Source organism: Sprattus sprattus (assembly GCF_963457725.1).
Source record: "Sprattus sprattus genome assembly, chromosome: 14".
In the NCBI taxonomy this organism is placed as follows: domain Eukaryota; kingdom Metazoa; phylum Chordata; class Actinopteri; order Clupeiformes; family Clupeidae; genus Sprattus; species Sprattus sprattus.
Genome location: NC_137912.1, coordinates 13,929,350 through 13,953,224, shown reverse-complemented (window position 1 = coordinate 13,953,224; position 23,875 = coordinate 13,929,350). Strand labels below are relative to the sequence as shown.

General features: G+C 43.0%; 3 protein-coding genes across 3 annotated transcripts in view; 1 reads left to right on the top strand and 2 right to left on the bottom strand.

Annotated features, from left to right (window-relative positions):
* Positions 1–7,578, bottom strand: part of cog5 (component of oligomeric golgi complex 5) — a gene marked incomplete at its 5' end in the record, with an annotated part of 82,447 nt that extends 74,869 nt beyond the window's left edge. The window contains 6 exons of the mRNA XM_080851779.1: positions 2,439–2,559; positions 5,588–5,657; positions 5,787–5,841; positions 6,315–6,372; positions 6,998–7,137; positions 7,533–7,578. Coding sequence (XP_080707905.1) covers positions 2,439–2,559; positions 5,588–5,657; positions 5,787–5,841; positions 6,315–6,372; positions 6,998–7,137; positions 7,533–7,578 — 490 coding nt within the window. The remainder of the gene's footprint in view (positions 1–2,438; positions 2,560–5,587; positions 5,658–5,786; positions 5,842–6,314; positions 6,373–6,997; positions 7,138–7,532) is intronic.
* A 239-nt stretch (positions 7,579–7,817) lies between these two features.
* dus4l (dihydrouridine synthase 4-like) lies at positions 7,818–15,923 on the top strand. Its single transcript, XM_080851684.1, has 14 exons — positions 7,818–8,222; positions 8,307–8,428; positions 8,520–8,637; positions 8,813–8,935; positions 9,212–9,438; positions 9,990–10,234; positions 11,817–11,880; positions 12,645–12,744; positions 12,851–12,951; positions 13,153–13,300; positions 13,622–13,757; positions 13,950–14,052; positions 14,280–14,380; positions 14,604–15,923. Exons 1-14 carry the CDS (start codon positions 8,140–8,142, stop codon positions 14,637–14,639), a joined length of 1,707 nt encoding a protein of 568 aa, XP_080707810.1. The 5' UTR covers positions 7,818–8,139; the 3' UTR covers positions 14,640–15,923.
* Positions 15,924–17,408: 1,485 nt separating this feature from the next.
* slco1c1 (solute carrier organic anion transporter family, member 1C1) overlaps positions 17,409–23,875 on the bottom strand; it is a gene marked incomplete at both ends in the record, with an annotated part of 12,711 nt that continues 6,244 nt past the window's right edge. Inside the window, 8 exons of the mRNA XM_080851057.1 lie at positions 17,409–17,442; positions 17,807–18,043; positions 19,036–19,153; positions 19,304–19,368; positions 21,147–21,316; positions 22,281–22,446; positions 22,776–22,971; positions 23,411–23,575. Of these exons, the coding sequence (XP_080707183.1) occupies positions 17,409–17,442; positions 17,807–18,043; positions 19,036–19,153; positions 19,304–19,368; positions 21,147–21,316; positions 22,281–22,446; positions 22,776–22,971; positions 23,411–23,575 (1,151 nt within the window). The remainder of the gene's footprint in view (positions 17,443–17,806; positions 18,044–19,035; positions 19,154–19,303; positions 19,369–21,146; positions 21,317–22,280; positions 22,447–22,775; positions 22,972–23,410; positions 23,576–23,875) is intronic.

The window sequence follows — 23,875 nt, the reverse complement described above, 5'->3', positions numbered from 1 at the left end:
CACACATGTGCACAAACGCACACAGACACACAGCAGGTATCTAATCTTCCCATTACCCTCTGCTCTCACACACACACACACACACACACACACACACACACACACACACACACACACACACCCTGGTGCTCTTGGGGAAGAAAGGGGAGGGAAATCATATTACCTTGCCTGTGTTGGGCTATTATTGTGTTAGACTAGCACAAACAGGGGCGTAATTCAGCGCTTTTCTGCCATCATGGCAGCAGAATAAAGGGCTGTGAATGCGCAGGGGAGGAAAAAAAATCCCAAAGTGCTGTTCCAACGAAGTGTTTGAAGCCCCAGCGAAACAGAGAAACAGGTACAGGCAGTGACAGATAGACGGTAGACTCAGGCACAGTCCGTTATACGAGCTAACGAACAAACAGCAAGAGAGAAAAAGACACACACACACACACACACACACACAGGCGCATGCACTACACTGCATAAATACACTCCACTTTCATGACGTGACCTCAGGGGAGAGGAGAAGCAGAACACTACTACTACAGGCAGAGCCAAGTCATGGAGGGAGGGAGAGAGAGAGAGAGAGAGAGGTAAAGAGAGAGAGGGAGGGAGGGAGGGAGAGAGAGAGAGAGGGGGAGAGATAGAGAGAGCAAGGGAAAGAGTGAGAGAGGGTGAGACAGTGTTTGTGCCTTGAGAGAGAAGTGAAGAAAACAGGTCCACAGAGCGAAGAGATTGATTCTACCCATAAACATACTTTATAATACAAATAGTGAGATGAAGGAAGACAAACAGAGAGATTGTGTGTACGTATGTGAGAATGAGCGGTGGACAGAGATGAAAGAGGGGAAAGCTGTAGTCTCTCAATCATGTGAGCCTTCTCCTTGGTGGACGAAGCGTGTGATTCTACAGCATTCAATCTTCTGAAGTGACAAGTAAAAAAGGCTGTTTGTGGGAGGACGGCAAGGTCATGAACAAACCCGAGGACACTTGAGACTCACTTGCGGCACATGCCCCACAACAGCTACACTCTCCCTTTAAATAAAAAAATACAAACATAAACATAAAAGTGAGGAGGATAGTACATCAACTGAACCACAAAAGCCACTAATGGGATGTAGCATCAACAACATACGAAAGTAAAAGTAAAAGCTTTGTTTATGAATCCTGTGCACTCTGTCTCACATGGGCCTGATGTCATTTTTTTCAAAATGGAGATTCTGCAGTGCTCTTTTCGTGCCTGCATAACAACCATGTGCAGAAATGGCACATATGAGAACTAGTTCTTGGGCTGGCAAAATTTGAATGCCAGGAGGTCACTCTACGAAAGTCGTTAAAGTGATACACACAAATATATATTTGAATTTCACCGACTTGTTTGTGAGATCTGACATTCAAAAAAAAAAATAATACTGTTCTGTTCGCATAAGCAGTATAGACATCCAGGTGGCAGTGCATTCCAATTCAATTTTAATTGACACCTTTCCACTTGAAAGATGCGCAATGAAATGCTACCAGCATTTCAAATAGAAAACCTCCTGGCTTCGCATCTCTACGCCAGGGAGCAGAGGATCTCTTTCATTTGTGTGCCCGCAGAGCAGAGGCCCACTGAATTTCCAGCTTTCTCAATGCAGATGAACAGAGCCAGGAAAAAGTGACTCCAAAAAAGTAGGCTGCTGCCTCACCACCAGCCTAATTCTAGTTGGGTATTCATTCATCAAAAACAAGTGTTCACTGTCCGCTTCACTCCAGAAATACCTGCAAGCAGAACTGGTTGTGCTCAAACTCCAGCAAAGCTGCAACACAGATATTAGCTGTGTCTGCAATCTCAGTAACTACAACAACATAAGGAAAGCATTTATGCCCAGACAAAAGGCTCACCTGAGCTGCCCTGACATGTCTACTGGTGGCAGGTGGTAGCACTAATAGCTATATGGGATCAAGGGTAAGTATGGTATGGAGTAGGTAGGTACCACACCAAGTTTATACTGAAGGTAGCAGTATGTGTCTTAATGTGTCAAGGCTACAAGCTCTTCCACATCTATTTTGTTATGTCATAAAGTTTGCTCTTAAAAGCTGTGCCTATGAAATACCTCAACAACTACAGCTGCATCAGGAGTAGGAGCAGGCAGCTAGCAGCAGTATGTCCAATCACCTTATCTCTTCCACTCTCCTGCATCTTACATCACACAGTGATTTGCTTGCAGTCTGCATTGGCCCGTCAGCTTTGATGGACAGCATGCGAACAGGGGAGGCAGCACACTGCTCGGGATCTTGACGCACTCGGTGCGGTGAGAATGCAAGGTGAGACAGCGGGGGCAATCCGGGGGAGTGTGCTGGCATAGGGTTTTGTGTGTGTTGTGTGTATTTGTGTGTACGTGTGTTTGTGTGTGTGTGTGTGTGTGTGCGCGCTGGGAAGTAACAGCGGGAATAGCTGGGGGCGAGCCATCACTCACCAAGCTCGTTGAGGCTCTGCGCTGCCTTGGTGATCTCCCGGCTGCCGCCCTGAAGCTGGCCCTGCAGCCGCTTGCTCAGGTACAGGATGCGGATGATCCGGCGCAGCAGGTCACAGGCCACCTGTAGGGGGGAGCCAGGCAGGTCAGACAGGGGCGTTACTGATCAATACATCACTGAGTAGACAACTGGGTTTTTAATTAGTGGACCTGTGGTTTCTTAAGGTGCTTCTACAGAGAAAACAGCGAGAGAGAGAAAAAATTAAGTTATGGATGTGTGAGTGTGTGTGTGTGTGTGTTTTTTACATATTGACAACCTTCACTGCTTGGCAGAATTTAACCTTAAGGATGTTTGAAGCATGTGTGCTTCAATCTGTTTTGAGGGAGGATGAGAGAGAGAGTGAGAGAGCGAGAGAGAGAGAGAGAGAAAGAAAGAAAGTGAGAACAGGATAGCTGATCGCTGGAGGTTCAGTCTCCCGAACACATTCCAAAAATAAAAACTGCTTCAGCCAGCTTATGCAAATTGTGAAACTGAAATGGGTGTCTGTGCACAAGAGCACACAGAGATGCCATGCCACACAGTCACTCCAATGAGAGATGACAACAACAACAAAAAGACCAAGCCCTATAGAGGACCTGCCACTGCTCAGGTAGATTCCTTTACAGCAGTAGTGAAAAGCACTCAGGGCTTAAGGCCCTGCAGGCAGGTGCCAGAGCAGGAGGGATGTTTTGGTAGTGGTCCTGATAAAGGCGGTGGCAAGGCGCGCCGGCGGCTGAAGGACAAAGGGAGGTCGGCGTTATTTGGGGCTGGAGCGGCGGAGGTGCAGCTGAGAGCCGGGGGTCTGTCCCCTGAGCCCGCGCGTGTGTCAGACTGATTGCTTTATCAGGGGGTGACAGAGCGTCGGTGTTTTTTTTTGTAGGAATGGAGGATCCGGGGAGGGTAAGGGAAGGAAGAAGGAGAAAAAAAACAAAAAACAAAAGCACAAACAAAAAAATGACAACGCGAGGGGAGGAGACAGACTCAGGTTTTGTCTTCCAGCAAAACACCAGGACAGTGTAGGTCAGAGGGGAAAAAAAAGCTCACGTGTTGGGACGATTCCCTAAGAGCAGGGAAGCAATGCAAAATGGGCTGCTGGAGGCAAGGAGAGGCATGTGCTCCGTCCCCAAGACACCAGGCTGCCGTAGAGGGGAAAAGGGAGAAGTAATTGTCGCGTGTAGAGGACAGCTGTTTACAAGGATCTGCCCACTCCTGAGTAGTGAATCAAATTAGGTCAAAGGGGTTAATGACAGACAGTGACAACAGGTCACCTCAGAATCACTGACACCGTTAGATATGGGGTGTGTGAGTGTATGTGAGTGTTTGTGAGTGTTTGTGAGTGTATGTGAGTGTTTGTTAAGAGTTTTCCAGCACACTTATGTGTGACGACCTCATTCTAGCAGAAAGATATCAAGGTAGACAGGGCATCAATACTGAGTTTATGTACCACAGTCAGTGACCTTTCTGCGGCCATAACTCATCAATATTTAATAATGATCTCTCTCTCCCTGGACTCCTGGAAACACGCAGCTGAAAAGGCTTGTAAATCCACAGGCGTCTCGTCCCCGGCCCAGCACCCAGCGCCTAAGCGCTTAAGGTCGGGTTGCTGGTGGGGCGGTGGTGGTGGGGGGCCTTCTGAAAGGCTGCAGAAACTCAAACCTCCATGGAGCCGATTGCTTTTATTGATTGACTATTCTAAATGGGGGCCACTAGCGGCACAGCAAGCGTGTGCGAGCTCCAGAAGTGATGTCATTGGGGGTGGGGGGGTGGTGGGTAACAGAGAGTAAAAGGCGAACAAATCCAGGGACTGGCTGAGGCTTGCACTGTAACGCTTTGATATGATTCTTGTGTAATGGTTATTAGGAGGCCAAAGGGTAAACCAGATGGTTCATATCATTTTTTCAGTCTCTCTTTCACTCTTTCTCTTTCTCCCTCTCATTTCTTTCTGTCTCTCTCTCTCTCTCTCTCTCTCTTTCTCTCTCTCTCTCTCAGCAGGTATACTATGTCAGAGAGCGCAAGAGAGACAGAGCAATTTCTTCCCATCGTGCAAATGGAATATGTATGTCACTCTGCTAGGTGCTCTGCAGACATGGCAGAGATGAAGAGATGCGCAAACATAAAACCTGTTGGCATGTGTGAGTCATGAATTCCTCTTAAAAATGCATAAGATCCTGTCATCACATATTACCAAACAAATCATTTAGGCAAATAGAACACACACAAGGCGTGCTCAGACTTGACTGTCACAAGCTTGTCACGGAAAGAGCACGAAACTGTCACAGGTTTTAATAACAGATTCGTTCTGATGATGAAACAGTGTCATGTTGCCATTATTGCTCATTATCATGGCAGCCGTCATAATTATAGATGCCATGGCATCTTATTAGCATGTGAGATAGGTGGTCACTGGTCACACCATGGAACATCCTAAAGCAGTGATGACAACTGCCAACACGGGTGATCTGACACTGTGATTTCTCAGGATAATAACTGTCATGATGAGTAATGACAGGATAGGGCGTCCATCTTGACATGTTTATTACACAGCCAGGCTGAGCCTCTGATGTCACGTTCTGTGTTATCAGCGTTATCCTCAAGTCACACGTTTTTTTTTTCTTCAAATTCTTGCACATGAATGTGAAACATGTATTCACCCTATGCCTCTGTGAACACCTACACACATATTTGCTGATATATACATATTTGCTGAAAAAACTAAAACCTTATGTTAGTATTGCCAAAAGCATAGCCTGGTAGTATCAGTTTGGGCTGCCAATATGTGCCTTTGAACTGAAACACACCCACACAAACACACACTTCAACTTTTGAGGACAATTTTAGCAACAGCAAAAAAAAGATAGACTCCATCCACAGACAAATAAGCAGTACATCTTCCTTCAGATCTCTATCCAATAAAGATGGAAATCAACTCAATGCGCTGGCGCACTGAAGCTGTCAGATGGCAGGAATGAGGTGAGATAGAGATGCAATGAGGCTCTGGAGTGGCAATCTTTCCCCTCAGCTACTCAAAGCACTCACATACACAGACGCTGCCGACACACCCACACTGATATGATGAGACTTTATACAGAGAGGGAGAGAAAAAAAAACATACCTGTAATCTTGCCAGCTGTGCTGTACGGGCCACTATCTTATTATAGGGGTCAACGATTTTAGTCCTTATCCTACAGAGAGAAATAGGCAGCAGAGATAGGAGTAGTTTAGGAGACATGAGGGTCTCAAAAGTTTGGGCGCTGAGGTTCTCTGTCATTTATATCTGAAGAACTCTGTTGTGGTGCCGAGTTGCCACCTACCTGTCCACAGCGCTCTGAAGGGCCGCAATCCTAGTCTGCATCATTTGCAGTACACCTGTCAAGAGGCAACACAATAGATGACGTGCCATTTTGGGTAGGTGGAAACAAAAGGAATCGATGAACATCTCTCCTATTGCTCTATTATACATTGCAACTACCGGAGATATTTCAGAAAATTCAGTTCACTCATCGTGATCAAAATGCAGGGACATTTTTAAGGAGTAAATATATTATTATTTCCAACAATGATTTCCCTAGATATGCACAATTCCAGGTGAATGTGTTGATTGGCCTGAGGTGTACATACAAGAGGCCTCTCCATTCCATTGACAGCTCAGTGTCATAGTGTGAACTATTTCAAGGACTACAGTGCCTCCTTCTGGTTCATGTGCGAAACTGCTTCTTTGAACACATCTTCACAAAACAACCATATACACTGAAATAGACCTGGCAAATTACTTCACCTTGAATCAAGTCTCTAATAAATGGTGTACACCTTAATTAGAATTTAGTTATTTGTCTACTTACCTTCCAGTGATTCAATGCCTGTTGCCTGAGCCAAAAGGTCCTCATGTCTAGCAACCACCTAGAAGGCAGATGAAGAAATTCCAGTAGCAGAACACAATTTGAAAATTCAATTTCATATTCTGGCTTCACAACATGCAAATCAATTAATTATTTAAACATCATAACATAATTTGCAAGAAACTGTTTCACATTCAATTTAATGTGGAGTTTCCTGAAGGCATAGAGTGCCTTAAGGCGTATAAGTGTCAAGCATTTTGCCTCCACTACAAACAAATGCACAGTATTAAATGTGACAAATATTTTGAGAATGGAAACTATATTGTCCTCTTTATAACAGTGTTTCAAAAATGCTCATGCAAGCTCATGCCATTCTGTCAAAAGCATGTACACATATCGTGTGTATTATCAGGGCAAAATGAATGTATGGCATATTGCTAAATATCGATACCATTACTGTATCTGGCCTCTTACTTCCATGCCAATCCAAAGAGTGTGACAGAATACTACTGAAAATGCACTAAATACATGAGATTTGTGGGACCATAATTTTATGTTAATAAATTCGCTACAAACGCTATTGTTTTGAAAATCGAGGGCATTGTTTTTATATTTACGACAAAAAAAACTATAGTATGCACTTTCAACACTGGTAAACACTTGTTAAGACAAGACAGGTAAATAACCTGAGAGTGCAACTCCTTGTCCAACTGACTGATTCCCTCGGCCAGTTTAGCCAGTTGTTCGGCAATGACAGCATGGTGGATAGCTTGAGCTGTATAAATCTTCACATCAAAATCTTCCTTCAGGAAATCCGCGTAGATTTCTGTTCACGATAACGTCAGTACCATTTGGCACAGTTAGGAAAAACAGCAGATTTTCGGCATCATCGACAATACACATCACAAACTGAAACTGCTTAACAGTAACAACGTAACAATAAACTTTACATTTGGCGAACGATACGATGCATCTGGTTTACTAAAGTCAAGCAACAGGCAGAGCACTAGTTTAATATTATCATCCTGGATTGAGCTTGCTAGCCAGTTCACTGGCTCGGACTGTCACATCCTAACACCATGAACAATCAAGAAGAGTATGGCTAAATATGAGTAAAATACGAACATGTACGTCAAACAAAAACGTGTAAAAGCGGAGTTTCAACTAAATAGTGAGAAACATAAATCCAAACGTCACAATAAATCCCATTAGACATCATACCTTCACTTAAAAGTGATTGAACTGCAGAATCTCCACCAGCTTCCATGTTTGCCACTTCATCACGATGACGTCAAACTATCGCGCCATTCCTATTTTTTCTTGTGATTAAATTAATTATTAATTGGTTGTTTCCCTACTCTAGTCGTGTCTTATGTGCAAATTAAACTGTACCAATGTTGTGACGTGTAAATTAAAACCAACCTTACAATATAAAATATTTTACGAATAACAAAGGTTAAAGGTTAGTTGTAAGCCACGCCCATTAAATAAAGTGTGCCTCGGAAGTGTGTTTTGAATTTGTCGCGGTTAGCCTACGATGTTAGGCCTAATTTAGTTTTTTTTTAACAATGGGTGGTCATTTTTAGTAGTATAACCGTAGTTGTTATTGGACGTGAATTGTGTTTGAGTTGATTCATCACGATTGTTTGTCTTCACCCGACAATCTGTGCCATGCTTAAACAGGCAACTAACCTTAGCTAACATGCTAACAGTAGAAATAGCCGATCTAAGTTTAAGAGAACAGTTACCAAATGGACCTTGAATTCAATTGTAATTGACTTTGAAGTACATGAAACAATCGTACATAGCCTCGTAGCGTTGTGGCAAAATGGACCGACACATCAATGTCATGGATATGTTTGAGACTGGTAAAGTCTTGAAAGTGTGCGCACCTATGGTCCGTTATTCAAAGTAAGCGAATGGCAATACAGTTTGATTATTCTGGGGTGCCTTATCACAAAAACCGACAGTGTCATTCATTTATTCTTATTACAGGTTAGCTTTCAGATGCCTGGTGAGGAAGTACGACTGTGATGTATGTTTCACTCCGATGATTGTGGCCGCAGATTTCATGCGCTCTGTTAAAGCCAGGGACAGTGAATTTACCACAAAAAGGGGTAATGCCTCCATTGTATGCTTTATATGTAATAGTTATTGACACTGACGATCGTGTCGCAGATAGTTAATATTTGTATTTCGATCCTACAGCTGATCAGCCTCTAATCGTGCAGTTCGCTGCAAAGGACGCTCAGACGCTGGCAGATGCCGCTTGTGTTGTTGCGCCTTTCTCTGATGGAGTGGACGTGAATTGTGGTTGTCCTCAGAGGTAACGTGCAATCTTAATTCCAGGAGTTATTAAGAAACCACATTGCACATCTGGATAAAATATTGGCCTCAGTGATGATGAGCAAAGGCAGGAGATTTCTGTAATGGTCAGCCTGACTACTTTTCCTGATTCCTTTTCCTGTCTTGTATCTGTTCTATTCTATGTGGTATTTCAGATGGGCCATGTCAGAAGGCTATGGAGCCTGCTTGATCAATAAACCAGACCTTGTTAAAGATATGGTGCGACAGGTCCGAAACCAAATTGAAAATCCGGACTATACCATGTCCATTAAAATCAGGTGAGGTTTGCTGTCATAGCTGTCCAGATTTATTTATTTATCTTCTCATTGATCATCTTCCAAAACGAAACAACTCTGAGTTAATATGACGGACACATTTCTTTATTATTAACATTAAAATGCATTTATTGAGGAAATAGTTTTAACCAAAGCAAATCCCAGTTGAGTACGGATGCACTTTGTCATCTGTTTGTGTGCAACCTGGGCCTCGAACCCAGGATCTTGGTGTGTATTTTTACCAGTTAAGTAACAGGAAACCCTTTTTTATCTGTCTAGGATCCACAAGGACATGAGGAAGACAGTTGACCTGTGTCAGAAAGCAGAGTCGGCAGGAGTCTCCTGGATCACAGTGCACGGACGTACATCAGACGAGCGACACCAGCCTGTCCATTATGACGCTATAAAGACTATTAAGGACAGCCTGTCCATCCCCGTCATTGCCAATGGAGACATCAAGACTCTCCGGGATGTGGAGTCAATTCAGAACCTTACTGGAGTTGATGGTGAGCATGTTGAAACATAAAGCAACATTGTGTAGTTTTTCTTACTATTTTAAGGGATATTTTTGTAGGCAGGTAATTTTATGACCTCCTCAAATTAATTTTGATGCCATATGGTCACGTGAAGGAGACATAAACAGAAAGGATCTTCCCACTACCCGTCCAGGCGTTTCACCATATAATTTTGTGCTTTGGGTTGGAAATCAAGTGAAAATGTAGAATCAACTTTATTAATAACATGTCACTAACGTATATCTCCAAAATGCATCACTTAACCAGCTAGCCAGCTACTAACAGGGTCAGCATCAGTGTCTATGGTTTTAGAGTTTGCAAGGCAACTCTGTTGGTGTTCAACTACTGTGTTCTGATGCTAGACAACTCTGGGACTGATGAGCCAGTTAGTCCAGTTGATAGTATAGAAAATAGAAAAGCCTAGATGTGCTATGCAAATGTACTAGTTTTCTGTGTTGTTCTGTGCTGTTACCTCTGTGCTGTTGTTTTCTGTATTTCTATGTAGGCTATTCATAATTCGTTTTTGTATTTATGTTTTTCAGGAGTGATGGCTGCCCGGGGGTTGCTGGCCAATCCTGCTATGTTTGCAGGCTATGAAGAGACCCCACTGGAGTGCATTTGGGACTGGGTGGACATTGCCCTTGAACATGGGACTCCATTTACCTGCTTTCACCACCACCTTATGTACATGCTGGAGCGGATTAGCTCTCAGCCTGAAAGGAGAGTGTTCAACAGCCTCTCAAGTACCTCAGGAGTTATTGACTACCTCAACAATACTTATGGCTCAGTATGAACTCGGAAGAGGTGTCTTTTAAGAGTTTATTTTAACTTAGATTTTTTTCATTTTGATTTAAAATCTAGAATATTATTAAATTTGATATATGCAAATGATTGTGCTGTCTACTTTTGCAAAATGCTCATAGATATTATACTTATTGAGGAATACCTCAAAGTGTATAGTGCTTGCTAATTTTTTTAATAAACACATGTGCAATTATAAGTTAAAGGTGCAACTTAGAGACAGCATCGAACATTTTGCCACTTATTGAAGGATGTTTTGTGTAGGCAACTAGTACAGTTATCATCTTCAGATGAATCATCATGGTATGCTCATGTAAATGACAAGCAAACAGACCAGTCGTTCCAACTAGCCACCTAGGCTATGCAGTTCTGTGGTCCGGGTTGGACCACCCTCCAAAAATGTAAAAAAGTGACCATGCTAACTGTGCTGTTGCTGGTGTTTCAGGTCTCAGCATGCCTTTTCAGTAGTTAGAATGCTAGTTTTCGACTTAAACACGTTATTGTTGCTTTCAGATGATCGCTGGCTTGGTGCACTTTAACATTTATATTTGTTCTGTAGTCCTGCATTTATACTTAGGCCGAGAACATTTGGATGCAACAGGTATTCAAATGGCACATGAATATAGAAGAGGAATTAGTTGTTTAACCCAAATATTAGGAAACATTTAGCTATAGACACTCCATACGCTCCATACATGGCACTGCTTGCACTAGCGCCTGACAGCAAGAAGGTCATGGGTCGATTCCCACATGGGGCGCTGTTGGCTCTGGGGGGCAGGTCCTCCCCAGACCTTCAGTGCTCAGGTGGCCGCTTTCTGTGTGAAGTTTTCATGTTCTCCCCGTGTTCACAAGGGGTTACCTCCACTAAGAACCCCAACAGAAAAAACATGCAAAATACCAGAACACATGTCCATCACTAACCAAAGATGGACAGTTCACTTCACCTAGTCCCCGGGCGCTCCAAGCTGCCCACTGCTCCTGGGGAGTCCTTAAGGAAGAACGGTCCAGGATGGGAAAATGCAGAAAATAAATCCACCGCAACCTCAGGCCTGCCTGCGTGTGTGTGTCCTGTGTCGCCTCCATATGAGCATGTATGGTTCCAGGGTGACGTTAAAAACCTGACAAAGGTCTTAATTATTAATTAATTAATTAATTAATTAATACACATTCTTTGAAAATAAAAACCTACAATTTGTGGGAACAAATCTCACCAAAAAATTGACAGACAAGTTCGACATCTTGAATGTTATACCAAAAGACTGATTGCTAGTGTTTTCACAGAGGACTTAAAGGTACGTATGTAGATGAATTAAAACATTTTGTTTTAGGAATTATACTTTGAGGTAGCTGAAAACTGCTTTGCAAATGTTTGGGTAAAAAATACTCTTTTAAATAAAGGACAAGTCTTGCATGTTCAAAAAAAACAAGCCAGTCTGCAAATGAATGATGAATGTTGATATACTTGATATATGTAAGTCGTAAGAGGTCTTAAGACTACTTGACAACCGCTGCCAAGTGACTCAATGCACATGTAATGATGAAACAGGAAGTAGCGAATACCTAACAAGTTCGAATCGTGCTTGATCAGAGAAGTGAAGTCACACCTTTATCTAGCCACTGTTAGCTACTTTGGTAAGTATTACATTAATCTCAAAGCTTTATAAGATACACGCGAATTAGTTATACAAATTGATGAGCGCGTTTCTCGTTCATAACTTCGAATCGACTGCCTGCTAAGTTTGTGTTAGCTAACGACAGATAGGTAATATTCTAACGTAACAGTTTCGGTGGCTAAGTTAGCAATGTGTGAAGTAACTTGAATGTTTTTAAACGTTAACCTTACACTGGTTCTTGCTATAGCTCATGTTTCAAATGTATGGTCTGCAGAAATCAGACATCATTTTGTTAGCTTTTACTGTGTTTGTCAATCGCTGACCGACCAGCTAGTCCATTTGCAGTGCTGGTATCGATAACATGGCTTTGCGGAGTAACTAGCTTGCAAATGTTACCACATGTTAGAAAAAGTTTGCCCTTTATAGGTTGTTGGTCATTTCCAATACTTAGATCCACAATGTTTACATTCCCTCGTCTGTTCACAGTCAAGCTGTGCTACATTAATTGACATGTCTCAGTGGGGAATATAATTTGCTTTGACCTTTGCCCTGGGAAATGTGTTTGGTAAGAAGATTATCACAGTAACAACGACCCATTCATTTCTTAATGAAAGATTCACGTTGCCTCTGCTTATTTTAGCGTGTGTTCCTAAAGTACAGAAAGTAGCCTAACAGGAAATCCCCCTCTGTAACCTATCGACGTCACTGCGTTTATTCTCTAATTATTCTCTAAGAATAATAGTTATCACCAACATAATCTGTTGGTCCACTTGCTTCTTACAGACCAACAAATGACTCTGCAGTGGACTGCAGTTGCCACCTTCCTGTATGTGGAGATTGGGATCCTCCTTCTCCTCTGCATACCTTTTATTTCTGCAAGAAGGTATGAAGGCAAAACATGTCATTTTATATCTACGCACAACATGCACATTGATTTAACAAAAACGTCTACTTAAACAAATCCTCAACAATGTCTTTTTCACCTGCAGATGGCAAAGCATTTTCAAACTGAACATATGGAACAAATTGTCGCCTTTCTGGAACAAAGGCTTCCTCACCATGATAATTGTCCTCGTCGTACTCTTTCTAGGTCTGTTTTCTGAAACCTAGATGGTAGATGTTGAGTAATTAAAAAAAAAATGGGATCACTTACATATTTATAAATTGATCGACTGTTTAGATGAATTGATCATTGTTGCCTCCATGGCTATGGCTGTGAATATGTCTTGGTATGACATGTCATCACGCGTGATGCTGGTTAATGTGTTTGCAATGTCGTTGTTCTCCACAGATGCTGTGCGAGAAGTGAGGAAGTACTCTGCCACAGAGCCCGGTAAAGATGCCAAGCTGCACCCAAACATGTACGACCACCTGCACATGAAGCTGTTCAGAGCCCAGAGGAACCTCTACATCTCAGGCTTCTCCCTCTTCCTCTGGCTGTAAGCACTTCACATGCATGACTGTTAAACCACAATCCAAACTGTGACAGGAGAGCTGGTCTCTTTTAGGGAAGGGCACCACTCATGCACATTTTGTGTCAGAAGCACTGCTGGATATCTGCAGCCCCATATATTTGTTTATGGGATGCTTTTTTGAAAAGTTGCATTACAGTCCAGTCTTACTCCTGCCAATCAACACGTAGTTTCAGGGGCATGGAAGGGAATGGTGCAATTTGATTGGCTGTTGAGCTCAACTATGAACAACCTTATCAACCAATCAATATGGCTTGATTTCATTTTGGCTGTCTGTTTCGATCACAGCGTCATGAGGCGCGTCATCACCTTAATCAACCAGCTGGCCACAGCCACCGGCACCACCGCAGCAGTGCAGTCCCAGGCTGAGAGTGCCAACCAGGCCGCTAAGAAATACATGGAGGATAATGAGCTCCTGAAGCAGGTCAGTGGCACAGGAAGTTTGTAGTGGAAGGGATGGGGTGTGAGAGCGGTATCCTCAGGTTGTGATTTGGTACAACATCCTAATGAGATCATGACGATGAAGAAATGGCAATCACAAGTTATATATTTGTGGAAAAACTAAAACAAAAACAAAAAATGGCAGTTTGCTTAAAGAAGGCTAATTCATATTTAGGCTCTGACGAATGGAACGGAGGAAAAGGCAACAGCTGAAGGAAGTGAACTTTTAAGAGAAGAGCTGACGAAGCTGACAGACGAACTGAAGACCTCTGAGGATGGTGAGTCAATGCATGCAGTCCACACTAAGCATATAGTGTGTGTGTGTGTGTGTGTGTGTGTGTGTGTGTGTGTGTGTCTGTGTGTGTTCATGTACTTATAGGAGCATTGGATGTTTAGATTTGGACAATTGTTGTATGTGGGAGGTTTTTAAAGAGAGGCATGGCCACTATGTATGACGGTGTAAGTACAGGCCATTATTTCCATGCCCTTTTGCCTCTGTCCACAGCTTTGAAGAAGTCCCAGTTTGAGTCGGAGGCCATGAAGAAGCAAAGTGAAGGCCTGACCAAAGAGTACGACCGCCTGCTCATGGAGCACCAGGACCTACAGGTACTGGTGGAACCCAGATTATATTGAGCAAATAGTTTTCATGGTTCAAATGAACTAGCCATGGCCTTTCATTACTTCAAAAATGAATGTGGGGAGCAACACTGTTGCAGATGTGTTATATGCATGCTGATTGTTGTACATAATGGTTCATGTTTCACATTTCACACATTTTTAAATTGGTTTAAAAGAAGTAATACTTTTTTGTTTTGTCCTTTCTGTACAGAATCAGTTGACAAGTGGAGATAAGAAGGACGACTAATTTTGTGCAGTATTTTTCCCAAGACACCAGACGACTGCTGCTGTGCATAAGCACCTCACTCAGTCAATATCGGAGCACTGCATGCAACCAAAATTTGTGTCATCACCCTCACGCAGCCAGTAGTGTGGACCACGCATGCTTTTCTTTTGTGTGGACCACGCATGCTTTTCAGGTTTGCTTAAATATCCGTCTACATATTCAGACTGTTTTGCTACAGGCCTTGTGTGAGTCAGAGGAGCTGGCACGTTTCGACAACCAAGATGGTTTTCATTTTTAACTAGCTGTGAAGCAATTATGACACATATAAGATACACCAAATTGACGAGACCGTCTCTTGCGCTTTGAAGTGATGACTGCCTCAACAACTGGTCACAGAACCAAAATCACTCGATGCCACATAATGGGTCAGCTTAAGACTAAATGTTAGTGGCTTCGCTATATGGGAGACTTGCCAGTAAGGCTCACTGTGTAATTTTCCGGTGAGGGATGGGGTAGTTTAAGGGGGTGAAAAGCCATGCTGTCTTAACGGTATTCTCTGTTCTCATTCAGGGATTCCCTTCCTTTTACGGAGATGCTGTAGATTGTTCAATATTGTACTGATGGATTTCTTTTTCCACATATGAATTGGTAGTGTTTGTCAGATTTCTTAAGTGATTCGTTCAATGCTTCTTTGTTATGTCCCTGTTTTGCAGGCATTTTTTTAATGTTAATTTAAATTATTCTCGTGATATTCTTTTTTTTTAAAAGCCACTGTGTTCGTGTTTGAGTTTAAGTAAGAGCAGGCACATTGCAGATCTGCCACAGTCGGACATTGGAGCAGCTCAGAGGTGAAGCTATTTATCAGACTCTTGAGAGCACATAATAAAGAGGTTTTTTCCCAAGTTGGCATGAATGTCCACAGATTCTGACTTTAAATAGTTTGAAGACTAGTTTGAAGACGGTCACGACTGTAGATGCCAGTAGAATACAGTTTTTATCCCCCCTTCATGTTGTTGCTCATTGTCCAGCTCAGTAGATTGTGCAGTGTAGTTGTCCTTTGTGCCAGTGGCAGCCTAGAGGCCCTTCTTTCCTGTAGACGTTAAAGATTTGATGACAACTGTGATTGACGTTTGCCCTGTAGAGGAATGTGAAAATGGTGACCGAAAACACGTTTGGGCTGAGATACAGACACGGGTTGTTGGCCGCAGAAAGTGTGCATACCGGAAACTATCTTCCTAAGCTGAAGTGCCTTTTGGAAAACTAAATTGTTTACATTGTGCTCTGATATTTGTTCTTTTATGAACTTCACTGTTATTAAAAGCATTTCACAGCGTATATTAAGTACTTTGTCTTAGTTTGGTAGGTTTTGTGCATAAGCAAGTAAGGTTCACCGCCTTCTGCGGGAAAAAAACAGCAGGTCCGAGGTCAATATAATAAATGCTTTATTTTTGCATCATGTACATTCACAGGATGTTCACTTCAATTTTGTACAAAAATAAATGAGCAAATAAAACTATTTACATTCTAATTTGTAAAGCAAGTGATAAATGCCGTTCATTTTAAGTCAGAAAGACTCAAATGATCCTTGGTTCATACTGGTAAACTTCAAATGGCGAAAAATATCAACAGAAGTTCCCCGAGATCTGCTATGCCAAAGACATTTTTTAACAATAATAAAAAAAAAAAAAATCATTTTTTTCTATATTCATCTATATATAAAAGTACAATTATTTGAATTTTTCAGGAACAAGTGATTGGCCAACCTGAGAGTAGACTGTTGATTTTGTTTTCTTTTTTGGCACATGAGCACATGTGCAACCAGGTACACATACACATACACACACACTCTCACTGAACACCACAGATGATAATACACTTGTGCACCACAGAGGGCAGGCAAATGTCCTCGTGCACAAGCCTACACCATGATGCCTCACACTGCAATTGTCAGGGAGGATTAAAAAGTCCATAGAATAGAACAACACTTCTCTGATGGCAGCACAGTAGTCCGTGAAGACAATGTATTCCATACAAACATTTAAAAAATTGCAATGGCAAGTGATTGCGAAGAGATCAACATTGTTGTTCCACATTTGATTAGAGTGAAGGCCTACCTGTTAACAGTGCAGAGGTCGACTTCTTAGGTATCTGTTTATACTTTATATATGAACTGTAGTATAAGAAATGATGGACTGATTCGATTTGTCATTATGCATAGCCCGTGCTCTGAGATCATGTCTAGTGTTTCATCAACGAGGGTTGTGCTGCAACGCTTCCTCCTTGTGGACACATTCAGTGTTGCAGCAATGTCCTTCTGCGGGGCTGGGAAAAAAACGTTCTCTCTGTCTACTGATCGCTGAGATGAATGACTGATTGCTTGTTGACTTTGACTACTTCACACAAATATCCTCCTGCTGGAGTGAAAACAAACAGCAGGCAGGCAGGAACCTCCGCCAGGGGAAGCCAGGAGCAGTTTTCAAAGGGAAGGGTGGAAACGGCCGCGCATTCTACACACACCCACAAAAGCATCCTAGCGCCGGACCACTGATCTGAGACCCTTTTCCCCATTGTTTTACATTCAGACTCTCATTCAGAGACATGAAAGGGCAGTTACAACATATGAGATCAACATGGCTATTCTGAGCACGCCTGTGTACAGGGCCCCCAGCACTGTTTGTTGATCAGCTTTTGAACATCCTAGCCAAAGTATACATCCCCACAATAGTTAGTCCTTCTCTTTACCTGACCTATTTCCATTCAGTCTTGAACTGTATGATCCCCTTCCAAACTTCACTCACAATGGCAGCATATTGTGTTCTGGTTTCTAGAAAAATACAGACAAAAACCTTAACTCTTACTATCATATATTATAAAAAGATATAATATATTGTTAATAAAATGTAGTACCAAAAACAAACAAACAAAAATAAAAACACCTGAAATCAACATTCAATGCTACATTCAAAAAGTTTTCTTTTCAGCTTTGCAAAAAAAAAAAACTCTTTCACATCACCTACATTGGTCCAGTACAAATATACAAGTTTGTATTCAACTGTGTTCGTTTCTTTTTGAATTATGAAATATGTTGGATGAATCCCAAGATTCCCTGTTCTGCTGGCCTGCGGGGTGGTCTGGGAAGGTGTGTGGCTCAGAGGAAGTGGGGTGGATGGAGAGACAGGGAGACTCACAGGCGCGTCTCCCGCTCGGGGTTGCTGTCCGAGTTGAGCACGGACTGGTCGGAACTGGAGACACTGTGGGTCTCCTCCTTCCTCAGGGCCTCCAGCTCGGCCACTCCGGCCGCAGCGCCGTTGGTCAGCGGGCTCTGCTCCTGCCGCCGTATGTGCCGCCGGAGCACCACGAAGCCCCAGGTGCACAGCAGGAAGGAGACAGCGCGCAGGCCCAGCGTCAGGCCCAGGTAGGCCGTCCTGCGAGCAGAACACATCCACAGCAGAGATGGGAGATCTCAGCTCAGTACCGCAATCACATGGGGCCCATCTACAGTCTAGCAAACAAGCTTAGCAATTGTCTTTAGCATACATACAAAACATTCATGTTTTTTATGTGCAGTTGCAGCACTAACATTCAATTATAGGTTCAAAGGTGTGGGTTGTGAGGAAAGTCCCACCATGAATGGCCCTCCTAACACACTACGCCCATTGACTTCATTGACAGACAAGTTACCCACATCCAGTCATTCCAGTGTAGTAGACATTTATGAGCCTGGAGGGTTGATTATAACAGTCCTGTAGGGCATTTTACTTTCTCTGTCAGAAAGATCCATTTCTGGTCGGTAATTCTGTCTTCGTATAGGAGCATAGGCTGCCAGGAGATGTATTTAATCACTTTCAAGGAATGTGTGTATATATATATATATACGTATATATATATTTCATTTTTATTTATTTTTTTATATATATTTTTTTATCCTCTCCCTCAATTTAAGTTCTGTTCAAAGTTGCAATCCTATGATGTAAACCTAATGCCAATTCTGGAGGATGATTTTGAGGAAGATGGCCAGTACCTGTATGCTGCAGTATCATAGATCCTGAGGCAGATGGCCAGTACCTGTATGCTGCAGTATCATAGATCCTGAGGCAGATGGCCAGTACCTGTATGCTACAGTATCATAGATCCTGAGGGAGATGGCCAGTACCTGTATGCTGCAGTATCATAGATCCTGAGGCAGATGGCCAGTACCTGTATGCTGCAGTATCATAGATCCTGAGGCAGATGGCCAGTACCTGTATGCTACAGTATCATAGATCCTGAGGGAGATGGCCAGTACCTGTATGCTGCAGTATCATAGATCCCAAGGCAGATGGCCAGTACCTGTATGCTGCAGTATCATAGATCCTGAGGCAGATGACCAGTACCTGTATGCTGCAGTATCATAGATCCTGAGGGAGATGGCCAGTACCTGTATGCTGCAGTATCATAGATCCTGCAAGCTCCTCGCCCCCCACAGCTCTTCTGGCCCCACTTCAGGCAGGTGGTGTCGATTATGGCGCCAAAGTATATGGGCGCTGGGATGCCAGCTGGAAGACAAGGAGACTCCATTTTTCACAACCAACAGCTTTACTGCCCAATTTTAAAATCATCAACGTGCCAATTCCATGTATTAACACAAATCATTTTTGTTTAGTTTTTTTAGGGGTGGGGGGGGGGGGGGGGTGGTATTTACTCACCCAGGGTTCTTGTGGCCAGTGTGTGGAACCCCAAAGCTAGTGATTTCAGCTGTGGCTTGATGCACCTACACCCCGAATAACAACAACAAAAAGTATGCATGAGCAACCATTCTGTGCAGGAATGTTTCTTATTTCACCTGCATATCAATCCAGGGGCACATAGTTGAAATAAGTGGGCACTGCCTGCCAATCACCGGTGAAGCAGGAGAGTGACTATCCTCTTAAGTAATATCTTGCTTATTCCAGCTCCTGCTTCATAGGAGTTTCTACCCATGTCAGTGTGGTTGATGAGGAGAATCACTATCATGCACAGCAGCATGCGGTAGGCTGCAGGAGGGATGCCATGTCAGGAGAGGTCATCTTTTTTTGTGGGGCTGGAGCAGAGCATTCCTGCACCCTTTTCTCCCTCTGTAGTTTGAAGCAACCCCCACTCCTCACACTGGTTTGAATGCAATCGACTGTGTGATGTTCCACATGCACACATACATCAGACACAAACACACACAATAATTATCTCTCCTTTTAGTCTCTGCCCTGGCTGATGTCCATATTCCCCAATGGAATGCCTCTCTTGTGAGTAACAGGCGGTGTTTTCCCCCTGAATCTATGTCTCATATCTGGGAAAGAACCAAAAGATCAGCCGGCGAATAGATAAGCCCAAACAGAGATAGAAGGGCGCTGCCACTGGCCTTGTAGGTAACCTAATTTGAGGCGAGTGGAGGTGGTGCATTCCTTCCCGGTCAGCTGATCAGGCTTTGAGAAAAGCTGACGGATTCGAGCGCGCCGCCTTCTTGAGAAAAAAACTAAACAAAACAGAAACCCCGGGCCACGAGACATGTGTAACGATGTGGGTCGCGTCCATGGGTCCTGCGTGAGCCCTTCTTAACCAGCCAAAGGCCGGTCGCGTGGGCCAGGGGGCGCCGTCAGCGCAAATCGTGACGTCAGTCCTGACTGGAGCGTGACCTCAATCAACAAGGCATGTGAAATTGGAAGACGGTGGGAAATTGAGGACGACCGCGACCAGAAAAAATCATATTAGCAAAACTGGGTATGCGATGCCCGCCGCTTGTTTATGTCTGTAATCTGCTTTCCTCTTCCTGCAGACAGAGAGAGAGACACAAGACCTCTTCATCCTAAATCCACTCTGCTCCAGGATGGTGGTGTTTAGAGGAAAATAATTCAATAACCCATCCCCCAACCCGTTGGAAAAAAATAACCTGGCCCCATGTGATTTGGGCCGTCTCTGAAAGATTGTTCTTGTTGAAACTAAATGGTAGTCAATTCAGTCTGTCACACATATCTACTGACCTATGGCAGGTTGACACATGTGCTAAGTAAAAGCCCTGAGAAGAAGAAGGGAGGGGGGGGGGGGGGTATTGGGGGCAAATGGAAAGTCCTGAGATGGTGATTGTCCATCACACTGATGCTTCTGTGAAGATTTAAACAAATTCACACCTACACACAGATATTTTAAATCGTCTCCCAGCAAACACACAGCTTTCCATGGAGCACTGTGCACATAATGTGTTCAGAACAGGGGCCTTGCTATCAGAGCAATCTATCTTTAAGACTTTCTTGTATACGTTCTTTCCTAACACACATAACACTCTTGCACTTACTGAGCATTTCTTCTATCTGCTCTCTTTGCACTTTGTCAGTTCGACTAGAATTTGTACTCGGGAGGTCTCTTAACTTACTGAAGCTTGATAGTTGTTCCTCGTTTGGATAAAAGCATCTGCCAAAGGACTCAACGTAAATGTAACTGTAATAATGGTAGTACTGAAATGACTAAACTTAAATGTAAATGTAATAATGGTAGTACTGATATGAAAAAAAGAAGGACCTTATAAGGAGCATATATCCCGGCGTGCCACCAAGTGAGATAATGAAGGAGGTGATGACGGAGAGAGTCAGGAAGTAGGGGAAGACGCGGTCACAGGCCTTCCTGTTGGGACACAGGCCCACTCTAGCTGTCAGGTTCCCCATGGCAACACAGCTACACTGGTCAAACACCTGGGAAATAGATGGAAGAAAAGGAAGAATGAAAGAAAGATAGAGGAAAAGAAAGAGATAAAAAGGGGGGAGAGCTTGTGAGCATAACTAGATAGAGGGGGAAAAGGCACTGTTACTGCATTGGCAATGGTCTACAGTCAAATTGTATGGTGCTTGCTCACAAACAAGTCCACAGTATATACCGCCAAGGATTCTAGAATTAATGTAATCCATTATATACACAACTCAAGCAACAAAAGCTTCATTATGCTTGGGAAAGAAAAAATCTTGAGTCACGGGGGAGCTGCATTAAACGAAAACACTCACCTGACTACAATAATCACAGCTGTGACTGGAGTCTCACATTCGATGAGTAAGACTGAGTAAGGCTTTCACAGCTGATATGCCTAAGGCACACTGTGTGCGTGTGTGTGAGTGTGTGTGTGTGTGTGTGTGTGTGTGTGTGTGTGTGTGTGTGTGTTGGTGTAAAGGGGGGCACAGGAATGAGAGTGCATAAAGAAGAAAAGGGAAAAAAGGAAGGATAGGGAGGGGTGTGAGACAACGGAATGTTTGAATGCTGTGGGAAGAAGCCAGGAAACTACATTACTGCTAGGAAGAAGCACAATCTGAAACTTTTTTTTAAAGGAAAATACAAATGGCCTTCATGCAACTTTTTTGCTGCAGTTTCACTTCACACATGTTTACATTTTCAAGGTCCAAGCACAGACACAGGCTGGCAGTTAAAGCCAGGCCAAACCATCTTATCGGATGCACTCCCTGGTACAGAACATCCACTGTATATGTTGTGAGTGCCAGTGTGTCCGCATGTATCAGTGAAACATATGTGTCTAGTATGTATAGCCATGTTTGTGCCTGTGTCTGTGTGTGTGTGTGTGTGTGTGTGTGTGTGTGTGTGTGTTTGTGTGTGTGTGTGCGCGTGTGTGTCTACATGCTTGTGTGTGCGTGCGTACACATGCACTCTTACCATGTTCCTTCCTGAGCCACTGGATGAACGGCAGCCAGCCAGACATGGAGAGACGTACGTGATCCCATTCTCCCCGCACACGGGATCCCAATCCTTCCCTGAACACTGGCAGTCTGCGTTGCACTGTACATAGAGTGCACTCTCCTGATAAGACAGGCCCTTCACGCTTCAGAGAACAAACACAAACAGAGAAAACATGAAGAGTCACACACACACACACACACACACACACACACACACAGAAAACATGAAGAGTCACTCTTATGTGACTCCTGTGTGTTTGACCGTATCTGCTCATCTGTGTCGACCATGAAATTCCAATCAATATTGAATTAAATCCAATTAAATATCAGTACAGATAGGGACGTTTAGGTGAATAATTAGAATCAGACTGTCGGTTTAATCAATGTCTTTAAGCTTTGTCTTCTTTAATGAAATGTATTTCATATAATTCAGACATACTGTAAAATATCACAATCATGGTTGAGGTCCTACCCCTTGTATGAGACGGTTATCCCTGCCACTTTGGAGTTCTCGCAACCCATGGCTAGGAAGAACAGGGACAGGAAGTACCCAAGCAGGGACGTTCCCAGCGCAAACTTGGCCGCTCCCATGATGCTCAGCTTAAACTTCTTCATGACCACGCCTCCCGAAAACATTCCCAAGGCGACAGCAGGAATATTTATGATGCCTTTGAGCCAGCGAGAACATGTGAAAAGATAAAAGGCATCTACATCACCCACACTTTCAGGCCAAATAAAGCCTCATCCCCACAACACTTTAATGAGGTTGGGAAAATTGAGATGAGAAGCTTTTGATGATATACAGGTAAATGTTCTATTTTTCAACAGCGAAAAGTGAATGGCTGTACATAAGCCGCCAATTTGAGTTTATGTGGCAATTCCATTATTGCTTCTACATCTTATATTCTCTTTCATATGCGATGAAGACTGGCCTGATGCCAAGCATTTAATAATTTATCAAATAAAAAAATAAAAAATCAAGGTTGCCAATTCTGTCCAGTGATGCTTATTTAAATTGGCTTTATATGTCTCACTCTGTAATATGCAACCTAACTAACCTTATACAGAGAGTTTTGTTTAGTATTATTTACGTTATTATATACATACCCATCAAAAAGTTGGCGGTAGATGCTGACTTTCCATAATGCTCCCCTATGTATTTAGGCTTGTATGTGACCATGCCAATTAGGGAGTTGAACTGGATAATGGTCACACAGAGATATAAAAAGTACACAGGATTTCGGAGAAGAGACTTTAATGTCGGCAAAAAGTCTGAAAAAGAAGAACCGACACATAACCGGCACTTTAGAAAACTACATTACACTACAGTTATTGATAACCCCATAAAGAACACTTCCACAATAAATACATCTGTCAATGGGCATCTGTCAAAGTTGCTATATGTAGGAATTTCAGTTAAAAACATTGAAATTCTGCTAAAAATAGCAACAGAATGTTAAAAAATAACCGTTTTGATGTACTTTGTACATCAACAGGTGCTACTGAGTCAATGTAATGCAAAGCAAAATAGCAATGATGCCTTCACTGGAATAAGCCCACACTGTCAGAAAT